The sequence below is a fragment of the Notolabrus celidotus genome, chromosome 2 (genome assembly GCF_009762535.1).
Source record: "Notolabrus celidotus isolate fNotCel1 chromosome 2, fNotCel1.pri, whole genome shotgun sequence".
Lineage (NCBI taxonomy): Eukaryota > Metazoa > Chordata > Actinopteri > Labriformes > Labridae > Notolabrus > Notolabrus celidotus.
The window spans coordinates 13,498,326-13,510,529 of record NC_048273.1 but is presented as its reverse complement, the minus strand read 5'-3'; the positions used below and the strand labels follow the sequence as shown (position 1 = coordinate 13,510,529).

Genomic DNA, 12,204 nt, shown 5'->3' with positions numbered 1-12,204 from the left:
AATGTTTAATCCAATTTCCCCAGAGCAGCACATTTTTTGGGGGGTATAAAAAAGCCAGTATAAGGAGGTACAATATACTACTGCTCCGTTAGTGTCTGATCCACTCAACAACAACTTTGTGAACGAAAATACTGCAAAAGGTGTTCCAGCTTCTTGCAGCTGTTGGCGACTTTCTCAACACATTAGGGGACAAAGCCTAGGCTGCAAGTGCATTCATGTTTTTTGTTCTTTTGTCTGTCATTCAAAATGAAACTGGCTTTTCTCAAACACATCATTCAAAAATCTGTTTGGTTAGAGTTTACAGTAGTTAAAAACTGCACTGGAAGTAATGAAATTAAAATCTTCACAGCACAGATTCACAGCTAATATTTTTTCAATGAAACTAAAAACAATGTAATGTGTCCCCTCTACTAAGTATTCTGGATGTTCTGGTTCAGTTGACGATACAATTAACCCTCCTATTATCCTTGGGGTCAATTGGACCCAATTAAGTGTTTAACGTCTCGAAATAAATGATTAACATCATTTTTTTGGCTTCATATTTCATGACTTTTCCTAATTTAATGGGGACAACTGGGAAAACAGAAAACTAAAATAGTGATATGTTCCAATTTCCTGTAAAATGAAATTACGCATCGGTGTTCCTTGGGGTCAATTTGACCCCAGGCTGTTTAAGCTATATAAAACATAAGAAATATACAGAGGGAGCAATTTGGGGTTCAGTGTCTTGCCCAAGGACACTTCAGCATTTGACTGCAGGAGCTGGGATCAAATTGCCAACCTTCAGATTGAGATATGATATTTCCAGCCACCATGTCTCTAAAGACATTCAATGATGAGTCCTGTCTCATACGTTTTGATAACATAGAAACAATGCAGGGCCGATGAGATCATTACAAACTGACAGCAGTTTGATGTTCAGCTTTACAAATAAAGTCCTTCTAAATGCTTTAAATTGTGTTTATGCTTGAAATATATTGTATTTAAAAGGCTATTTAGGTAGTCAACAAAGAACCATAAAGCACCTGACACATAGACCTAGGAAACAATCAGTTTCTGGAGGTTTAAATTGCTGGGGTCAAACTGACGCCAAGGACAAAAGATGTTAGCTAATTTGAGGGTAACAGGAGGGTTAAACATTGTAACCCTAGCTAGTCCGGGTCAAGTAGCCAGGGGCTACTTTCATACTGTCATTGATCTACTACCCAGATGTTAACAAGCTCAGATGACATACAGTAGCACGGTAACGTTTCGCAGTATTTGGATCCAGAAAATGGAGATAAGTTGAAGGTTAGCTGTGTCTGGTTTAACTGGCATGTAGCTACATGACTGGAGCAGTGAGTAACTAGCACAATGTTTACCTACAAGGAGGACCGAGGTCTAGTTGGTGCTAGCTCTGCTAACATTAGCCATATTTGGCAAATCAATTGAACATTGTTTACCCACAGATGTGGTGAGCTTGAGTTTAGTTGTGTTTAATAAATTGTGCGGAATTTGGACTGTTTTTAGAGAGTTTTCTTATCCTGAGACTGGGTGACTAGTTGCTTTTAAAAGACCAGAAAATGTGTTGCTTGAGAACATCACCTTTAAGTACTCCTAGGGGTGATGAAAAAACCCATGAGAGAAACCCATCACTGAACAATACAAGCGAAAATGCTCCATTTCAACTATTTTTGGGAGAGGTTGGGAACCTTGCTTTATTGACCTTTTGCTAAACTTACAACTGTATTTCACTCATTTTGTACCATGACATTGTTTGCCAAATCCAGAGGGGGGGAGTCTCTCAAGTGATTGTTTGATGTATCAGGTCCCAGTGGACTAGAGGTCACCACCAAAAGACCCAGGGGTCACGTCTACCTCCTCTTGGACACTCGCTCTATTGCTTCAGAGAGGGAGGACATGGTGGAGGAGGAGTTACAGGAGCACAATTACATAATAGCTAATGCCCTCAGTCCATGTGCAGTGCCTCCTGGCAGATGGTGTATTGCCCAACAGACAAGGGCAAATGGACAGATGAATCAGGAGAGGGATGGGGAGATGGGGAATGGAGGAGGGTTGTGGAGGAACACGTAATCAAGCCACCAGTCAACTCAAAGTGAGAGAGGGGATGACAAAGGAACGCTAAGCTGCCACCACTTCTTAAATTTTGCTATAGGACCATATGGTGTTTGTGGAGATTATGCGGCACAAAACAAAAGTCAAACAGCATTATCTACAGGGCCGCATGTCAGCAACATTGGTTAAACTCCAACACATTTAGTTGCAAAGACAAGCTAGAAACAAGTGTGCAATGTTTCTTAAATGACAGGCTGGCACATTGAATTGAGCTCAAAAGATCACGACAGAATCATGGCACCTCCTCTGGTATGAATACACTTCTTACTTCAAAACAAATAGTGAACATTCTTTAAAAATATGCCAAACATTTGCTTTTAGAGAAAAATAATACTCCATGCAGGTTAATAAGATGTCTGATTGACAATTGTTCATAAATACGCTGACTGCTAGGACTGCAGGACTATTTACCCACAAAAATTATGACTCTTCATTTCATGTTAAAAATTAGAGTTCAAGAGAACTTGTAAGAAAGCTTGCACAAATAGTAAGTTAATGGTGTAAGCTAAAAAGATGAGATAAAAAAACAATCAAAAGTAAGGGATCACATCTTGTTAACTGCAAATGAAAATTGGATAAAGAGGTAAATAGGTAACATTTATGAAAATATAGTGAGATAAAATAAGTAATAGTTGAGAAATAATGAGCTAAAAATAGACAGCCCCTTATATTCTAGGACGGTGGTTAGAATTCATCATCAATCTAAATGTGAATGCTTAATGGTGTGGCAAAGTTGTTCAGTCCCTGAGCAGGCACAGGAGACAGAGGTGCAACAGAGGAGAATCAGTGTCACAAAGCCATCAGAGCCTGCAGGATGGAACAGCTCTGTGTGTCTGTCTTAGTGAAGCTGTTTGATTACACGTTGTGCCTCTGCAATCCTGTAACATAAAATCCCTCACTGAGACACGAATGCTGTTGCATGGTTCAGTGTAAAAGTTCAGAGGCATCAGGACACAGCTATTATATAAAGTAAAAAGAGATCCTCAAATAGGAAGGTCAGGGTCATGTAAGTGAAAGAACAACCAAAAGTAATGGATAAGCAGGTGATATAGTTAGCTGATAGTAATGGGAAACAGGTCCAGTTTTAAATGCTATATTTACACAACCACAAGGAAGTTAAAACTGACCAAGATACCAAAAGATCCACAATAAACTAAGAAAAAGTTGTTGATTGTTGTTGAATCACCACTCTAAAACGTCTCTTACTATCTCCCTTCTTTTTTTTTTGTCTCGCCACCCCTTTATGCATATGTTCACAAACCAAATCATCTCTGTTCACATAATGCAGAACAGAATATTTGCATGCTCTGACTCCTGGACTCTCTAAACAGTCTGACTCCTGGTCCATGGTGTCTTTCATGCAGACAGGAGTAGATGCTGAATGCTGGAGCTATTATGACATTTCTGTCCTAACCCTGAGCGTGATGCTAACAGTTTACTTTGTCTTGTGTCAATATCAGTCTGTGCTGTCGCTAACATTTACACTACCTCAGACAAAGAATCTGTTTTGTACCAGAGGCGAGTTCCAGCCATAGCTGTGTCTCCAGTCTGTTATCTAAAGCAGGACTTATTGTGGGCTGCTGTTCAGTATGTTCAGTTCAGTGACTTAATGAAGAACAAACAGTCAGGAGGGACGGGGGCAGGACAGCATGACAGATAAGTTGTCTTTGTGTAGCCTAACCGAGTGTTTTATGATTGTAAAACAATGCAAGAGGACAGAATGAGAGCGGTAGCAGATTTCACATCTCTACAGAGTATAGCTAAACATATCTGACAGAAAGCAAAGACTACTGCACATATTTTCTTTGGTCAGTACTGTGAGAGGATTTCCTATTATAATTTCATTACCATCATGCGTTTAAGTAACAAGTTATTAACCATATCTGGTAAGAATTCGTCTAAAAATATGAAGGGATTCTATTTGATATTGATTCAAGATGTTTTTATGGATTTAAACATGTTTTATTTTTACAAAGAAAAGATGGAGGATCACTCTTATCATGCATCACAGGAGCTTCACTGACTGGGGATTAGTAAGGGAACGTTTTTAATCTAGACTCTGACTGCTATAAATTGCTAAATATTCCCATTTCAACACACTGTACCTTTAAACTGAACTGACAGAATATCTATGTTGACATTTCTGTATTCATTCAGCTATCCTAATTTACTTTTTGGCAAACAGCAACTTACACATTGACTCACCAGCTCTGCTGCTATTGCTTGGATTGCATGACAGGATCTGGCTCCAGTTTTCTTTATCAGAGACAGTTGGGGTCCAATAGCCCCACAGACTGCTCTCACATCTGTGTCCCGTAACTGTCACTTTTTCCCCCCACATACCCCCAATTTAGAAAGCTAATGATGTTTCCCACAATGTCAACAGGCAGAAGTGAAATGTGTGATCATGTTGTCCCTGGTGCACCTGTAGTTGAGAATGAATCAACCTTGTTAGTGTTGTTTTGATCAATCAGAATCAAGTATTTATTACAGGTGAGAGATAACTGTTATATAATGGGTACCTATAGTGTTATGTTGAATCAAGATTCTTGCCAACAACTTAACACATCTGCCCCAAACTTTGTTAAACGGCAAATTCTGAAAATCTCATAACTATTTTGTAGAGCTTAGTAACTAAGAAACAAAGGAATAAAAACAGAAGGATAAAACAGTCAAAAATAAAGAATAAAACACATAAATGTGGTTAAGACTTGAAGACACAATCAAAATAAGACCAAAAGGTAATTACAAAGAAAGCATCTGTGAGAGTGTGTTTTCAAATAGGTTTGAAGACGTAGTTCCAAACTTGTGAGTTCTGTCAGCAGTCTGCACACCTAAGGCTGCTGACTGACAACACTATTACTGATAAACTCAGATCTCTGTTGGGGGGATACCTCACTTAAATATCCCATTAGCTGTCAAAAGCTAGAAAGTTGACATAAGAAAATGAGGTCACACAGCTGCTGTTAATGCATGTCCACCATCATCATATACAGTAAACTCAGTGCTATGTATGATGTTCAACAAGATCTAATGGTAATGTATTCTCTGCTGCTTGTACTATGCTCATGAATATGAAACATATATACAGTAGCTTCATTACTTTTTAAAACCTCCATGGCCCCTTGCACAGAACGAGTCTGTGTACTTGACATCTTCATGGATGTTTATGAAAGCATGACCTATAAAATGAAGAAATAAAAGGATCTCTCTGTAATGATGCACAAGCAAACCACAAGACTCAGTAATTAATAAACAGAATTTAGCAACATGTTCAGGCCAAACAGAGTGTGACTCAGAGAAAGACAGAGAGAGAGAACAAGACATAAACCTGGTCATCCTTTGTTCTAAACATTAGCCAGAGGCTTCAACTAAACAACAAAGCCGACTGATCACTCTGATGTGTGAGTGCGTGTCTGTATGCATGTGCACGAGTGATAGATAGCATAGGGCATATTCACATCAGCCGGGATCTAAGGAAGCTAACAAGACAAAAAGCACTGGTGACACCCTGACCTTATAAAGCAGGAGCACGGCCACCCCCCCTCCCCTGGGCAGCAGACACCGGAAGCTTTGATCTGAGGCTGTACGGGGATGACAAACAGACTGAGACCCTGCGAGCTGGATCCATGAATATTGAACTAATAGAACAGATGCTGTTCCTATCAGAGAGTGTCAGAATCAAATGAGCAAACCCTCTTTGTTTATATGAAATCTGATAACCTTATCCACATTGTTTTAGAGGACAAGCACTGTTGATTAAATCTCTTCATGGCATCTTGCCATGCTTTCAACAGAGGCCACCTGGGTGCGAGTAAGGTAATCCTGCCGCTAACTCTGCATTTATTTATTTCAGTGATGATCCCCCCCCAAAAAAACTCTCCAGACAAACCACCTCTCTTTCTTTATCTACAAAATCAAGCAGGCTGAATTATTTACTCAAATGATTTGATTTCAAAGGGTTGATCCACCTAAATTATAATAACACACCAATAATAAGCAAAATTTGCAAATATCGACAGCATACCTTTCTTCAGAAGCCTGTTTCACCATACACACACGTAACACACACCCCAAAGTTTACAAAGGGATTATTTTCTTTGGTAGAAAGAACTTCCAATGACAACTGTTGAAGCGTAGGCTGAGGATAATCCAGAGTAACCAGGATATTGTTTCTAAAAAGAGACACTGCAGCTGGATTTGTCCAAAAAAGTTTGATGTTTGGAAATGAGCTTATTCACACTTTATTTGATGGTTGCATAAAAAAAACAGAAGCAGGGAGAAATATTCACCCTCAATGAAAATAGTGAAAGCATGTTTCTCCTCACAGAAAATGACTTGTCATTGTTGTATTTGTTTGCAGAGATCAGGTTTAAGTAACTATGCTTAGGGATGCTAGTACCCATAATTGTCAAACTTTAGCCAAAGTCAAGCTAGATGTTTTCCCCTGCTACCCTTATTTGTGCTAAGCTAAGCTACTTGCCTCCTAGCTTTAGCTTTGTACCTGGATAATATTACCTCCTTGCAGAAAAATGTATTTCTCCCCAAAAAATGTTTAAAGCTAGGGTTGGTAGTCATGGGAAGCATGAATTTTAATGTAGCATTTCCGCGTGACTCCGTCTCCCTCCCCCCCTCCCCTCGGAGCTCCTCTAAAAGGACGCCCCCGCTCACAAGGATGCGCACCGCTGCTTCGCGACCATATGATCGTGACTGATTCAAAACCGGTCCTCAGCACATCATTTGTGTTTTGCACTACGTCAACTCATGTCTCACTCAGTGGTAAGAAAACACCAAAACATTATCATGGTGAAAGTTAAAAAACACTCACACATGAAATGTACACGCAGGAGGCGGGCAGAATGGCAGGACAGGATTTGATTGGTTTCATAATTTGGCCCCTGATGGCAGGGATTGGTTGGTGTTTTCTCAGGTTTACTTCGGCTGTAGATAGCAGCTCTTTTTCGCTCTTTTTTAAGAACATATTATGTATTAATTGCCATCGGGACATAAAGATCATTTTAACCAGTATAACAAAAAGTGTATCTAAATCTGACTCCCAACCCCCAGCTTTAAGTACTGTCAAAATGTGACACAAACCTGTTATATACAATATCGTCATCAAACATTGCAGTAGCGGTATGAGTTGTAATACATTTTTTAAAGCATTCATATTAGCGTATTCCTGCCTCTGTTATTTAACATATTGTATACAGTACATTCAGACCCAGAGGGCGGGACATGACATGAAAAAGGACGCTGATGTTGTCACTGTCTCAGGTTTGCGACATATTCAAGATGACATATGAAGCTTAATCAAACACTTTGATGACAGTTTTTGCCTTTTTAAAAATTAAAGCTCCATATATGCTGGCAGTGTGTCTGGCTGTTCCTGCAAAGCCCCTCATACAGAACGTGTTTTGCATTTAAGGTGCTACATAAATGAAATAAACATAAACTTAAACATAAAGGGAAGTATTTAAAGTTACAACAAAGGAGTAGAAATGAACATGCTTGTGAGAAGCAAATAGCCTGCAGCAGCTTTATCTTGTTCAAAGATCAGAAGTTATGCACCAGTTACATGATATAAATATCATCCACCCTGTCAGCTGGGGTGATTTTCCTGACTTTTACCAAATGCTGTCAACCATTAACTGACCTTTTGTGGGATGTTACTTGAGAGCTGTCAGGAAAAAGTTTGTGGCAAAGTAAGGGTCACACTGCAGCTCACTCTTAAAATTTCAAGAAATTTTCAGGAGTTTAGTGGATGTGTGAATACCACTTATGTTAACAATCATTTCTTATCATATTGAATCAAGACTAACTAACAATCCACCCTTGAATTGAGCAAGGCATTCAGTGTATGGGCCAACGACAAAGCTTTTAAATTGTCCCTACTGCTATAAAAATGAAAATGAGAAATTATCATTTGGCAAGCATGCATTAAATACAACCACAATAATTTACCTACTTTGTGTCGCTGAAATTCTGAAAAGATTTTCCCATCTACCCCTAGATACTACAAGAGGTAGATGGGAAAAGTTTTTTGGTAGCTTAAACCAACAATTAGTCTGCCTTGAGCTATTAAGTAAGCTCGATATGGTAACATCTTTCATTCAAACAGTAAACAATCAGAAAATTAGTATTTTCCTCACCTTTTCTTGGTATTGCCGTCTGGATGAGTCCAGAGACTGGATGAGTGCTGTGGCGTGGCCAATGAACATGGCATAGCAGGTGGCCCCGACAATCATACTGAGCATGGTCAGCCAGATGTCTGACATGCTCTCTGGGGCTTGTCTTCCATATCCGATGCACAGCATGTGGCTCATGGCCTTAAAGAGGGCGAAGGAATAAAGCTCGCCCCATGAGTCATTCTGTAGGGCAAGATGGAGTGGAGATAAGCAGTTAGAGAAATATTTAGAATAAAAAGAAGTGGGGAAACTAATTATATAGCAGGTCAAAGAGAAAGAGGAGAAAGGAGAACGAAAAAGCTTCTTTTTTATATTATTCTTTCATGCAACAGTAGTTTTAACTCAATGACCTCTTCCAAAGGTAAGCCACATGAGGCACACTTCAGAGAATATTTCCAACAGTTACAGTTTGTCAGAAGTGGTGAAAAAGAGAGTTAATTATGAATAAGAGGGCAAAAGAGTTCGATATTCCTGGTGAGGTATACGACTTGGTGTCTAGTGATTGTTTCGGGTTTGGCAGAGAGCCTCATCATCATCACTAAGCAGGCTCGCCTCAGTTTTTGGCAGAGCAGAAGGAGCAGAGGAAAAACTCTTGTGTTTAATGAGGAGCCTGTACATCTGCCTCGCTCCAGTCTGTCTTTGATTGGCGCTCACACACTCAGTCAACCCCAATTCTCCTGAGTTAGACTCATCAGCGAGTCCTCCACAGGCACTGCTGAACCTCACATCTTTCCCTCGAGCAGCTGTGGATCACACACTGTCCAGAGTTTACCGCTGTGTTTGTGTGAGTGTGTGCGTCTACTTCCTCTTAAACTCCTCCTGTCCCTCTCTGGGATGAGTGGTGTCCTCAGTCACTGATTGACTATTTGAATCTGATTTGTATTTTTCCAGGGTTGTTTGCATTTCATTTGAGATTCAAATTGAGATGTTTTTAGAGGGGGTGAAACCATGGCTTAGAGGCTGTCATTGAAATTTGTATTTTGAGGTTGATTCAGACAACAAGAAAAAGGTTTAGATTTTAAAGGCTGTAGTCTGACATAAATGCAGTTTTTTTGTATTGGACCCGTTGTTTGGACTTGTTTTAGAAGATAAAAAAAAAAAACTGAACCTTGTTATCTTAGATATAAGACAGAGAATAATACAACAGTTTGAAGCCCTTAAGATTACAAACTCCATATCTCTGGCTTTGCTATTTCTATTCATAGTAGCCTTAAAAATGTCCCAGTCTCACTGTTATCCATGGCACTTAAGTCATTACCATCTTTCCAACAAACCCTAACAGAGGAATTAATAACTCTCCAGCCTCCGTCTGATCTCATTCCTGCTGCCCCAGGTGGTTAACAGATGTGGAGCTGAAACCATCAGCATGCTGGGCACATTGCAGGTGGGTAAACAGCAGGTAGGATGCCCCAATCCAGAGTCAAGGAACAGAATAAACACTGTCCGTCTCACTCTTTTACACATATACTTAAGTCAATGCACAGGATTACATCTCACAGGAGATCGATGACTGATGTCTTCACTGTCACCGAGGCCTGTTGTTTTAACTCTATAATAAAGTGAAAAGGGGGAACTCACTAACAATCATGAAACTGGACATATGCTGAATAGATTATGTACATGAAATCAAGAAATATCCCTAAGTTTGTTTGTCACTGTTATGCTGCAACTCTTCAAGAAAAAGCAAGGGATCTGCTACTGTCACTGTTTGTGGGGCAACATGTAAATCCACTGATTTTCTGCCTAGTGTGGCTACAGGAAGAAAATAATGTGTTAGTTAGCTGCAAAAGTGTTGGTAAGAGTTCAAAGGTTTGAGATGCCCAATGGCCAAGTGGTTTAAGGCTAGTCTTCATCAGGTCCCAACCACAACCCATTGCTACATGTCTACCCCTGCTCTCTACTCCCCACATTTCCTGTCTCTCTTCAGCTGTCCTGTTAGGCAAAAATGCCCCAAAATTATTTAAAAAGAGTCAAAAGGTGTAAATCAGCACTTCTATCCTGTAATCCTCTAATCTTGTATGTTTTTTTTTTCAAATAAAAGTCAAGCTTTGTCACAAGTCTGCTGTTTCTGTTATGGAAACTTTACAACTACTAACATTAACCTCCAGCTGGTTAGCTTAGTTGGCATACGAACAAATTGGAAGAGGTAACTGCTTATGTGCTTTACTGAGCTATATCATCGCCAAGCAGATTAACCTAGCAAAGTCAGTGCTGGTAGCTAGGCTAGCTGTTTCTTCCTGTTTTGTCTTTATAAATCAATCTATCAATCTTCATTTGTAAAGCACCAAATCACAACAAACGTTATCTCAAGACACTTTTACAAACATAGCTGCTCTAGACCATACTCTATGTTAAATTACTAACAAAGACCCAACCCCAAGACAGGGAACAACTCTGTCTTATCTCATCTTAATCCAACATGAGCATTGCACCTCAGTATTTAGTTAGTTACAGTGGCAAGGAAAAACTTCGTTCTAACAGGCAGAAACCTCGAGCGGAACCAGACTCATGTTAGACAGCCATCTGCCTTGACCGAGTTGGGGTTGGAAAGAGGGACAGAGGGGAATAAGAGCGAAAGAGATGATAGTGGTGAGATGAATAGTAGTAGTATTAGTAGAAGCTGTTGCTGCTGGAGTCCAGCACGTCCGAATCAGCTGGAGTCTGGAATGTCCACAGCAGGAGGACGTCTACTGCAGCTGATGCTGGGCTAAACTAACGATCTGCTGTCAAAAGCGTCATAGCAGGCACATGCTAGAGTGGTAATCTTTTAATTTACTCTAACTCTAAAAGCAGCAAGGATATTTATTAATTTCTTGACGTCTCACAGGAAAGCTCACTTTGACTGAGACAACACATCCTGACCAGCTGTAAGCCTAACCGGTGGGGATGTGTTTAAGTTTGAGATAATAGCTAATTAAAACTGACACCCTGTACAGCTGTCTCTTACAACTGAAAATTACAGCCTTCAAAGTAACACAATAAACCTATTCTACAGAGATACCACCCAGTGTGAGAGGAAACAAATGAAATTAGCTCATGTGTTCATTTTATCTGCTATCAGTCTTCACTGCTCAGCGTGGATGATGGCTAATTGTACATAATACAGTTAGCGAGGAACAGAAAGGGAGTATGGGACATCTATGATGCATGATGGCGTCAGTATAGGGAGTGTGTTCTGGCACACCCAGCATGTGTTTGGTTGTGTGTTTAGGTGTGTGTGATAGCCATGTAAACTACTAAGCACCTGTGTCTCAAAAGCGATGCGAGCTTGGAAAAGGCCGTCATTTAAGTGACTCTGACATTTATAATTGCTAACATGTAAAGTGCCGTAAAAGACCTTGTAAGCAAATGTTAGAAAGGTAAACATCTATTATTTAGAGCCAGTGGATCCCTGTTTGTATCTATTATTTAAAACCAAATAGAAAGTTACAAGATGATTCAGTGTTTAAGGGAAGCACTTGACAAGTAAAAGCATGAATGCTTCTGAGTAGAGACTGTGGAAGAGGAGGAGCAGGTTGATTCTGGCCTTCAAGTTCTCTGAAGGACAGACCAATCGTTTCCTTTGGAAGATCAAGCTTCTGAGCAGAGACACAGCTGTAGATATCAGACTGCTGTTGGTGTGCACCCATATGCATCTAAAGATCGTGTCTCTAATGATGAAAGCTGTGGTCATCTTACTCAAGCTCTATGCATCTGGTCTGTTATGATCTTTTAAGCATGACGTTGTTGTAGGACTGATCACTAGTATAACAGAAATATTTTTATATTACTTTTGAAATTGACAAAGCAAAGAGACAGTTTTTGAAGAATATATATTAATTAATAAATTAATGTCTCAAAATACTTAAATTTCTGCTCGTGTAGCATCAACAGAACAAAGTACACAGTGTTTATGACCTTT

At 39.7% G+C, this 12,204-nt stretch overlaps 1 protein-coding gene across 1 annotated transcript in view; it reads right to left on the bottom strand.

The window, feature by feature from the left end:
• The window catches only part of hcn2b (hyperpolarization activated cyclic nucleotide-gated potassium channel 2b), a 57,326-nt gene that overhangs the window by 29,043 nt on the left and 16,079 nt on the right, over positions 1-12,204 (bottom strand). The window contains exon 4 of the mRNA XM_034677842.1: positions 8,268-8,486. Coding sequence (XP_034533733.1) covers positions 8,268-8,486 — 219 coding nt within the window. The remainder of the gene's footprint in view (positions 1-8,267; positions 8,487-12,204) is intronic.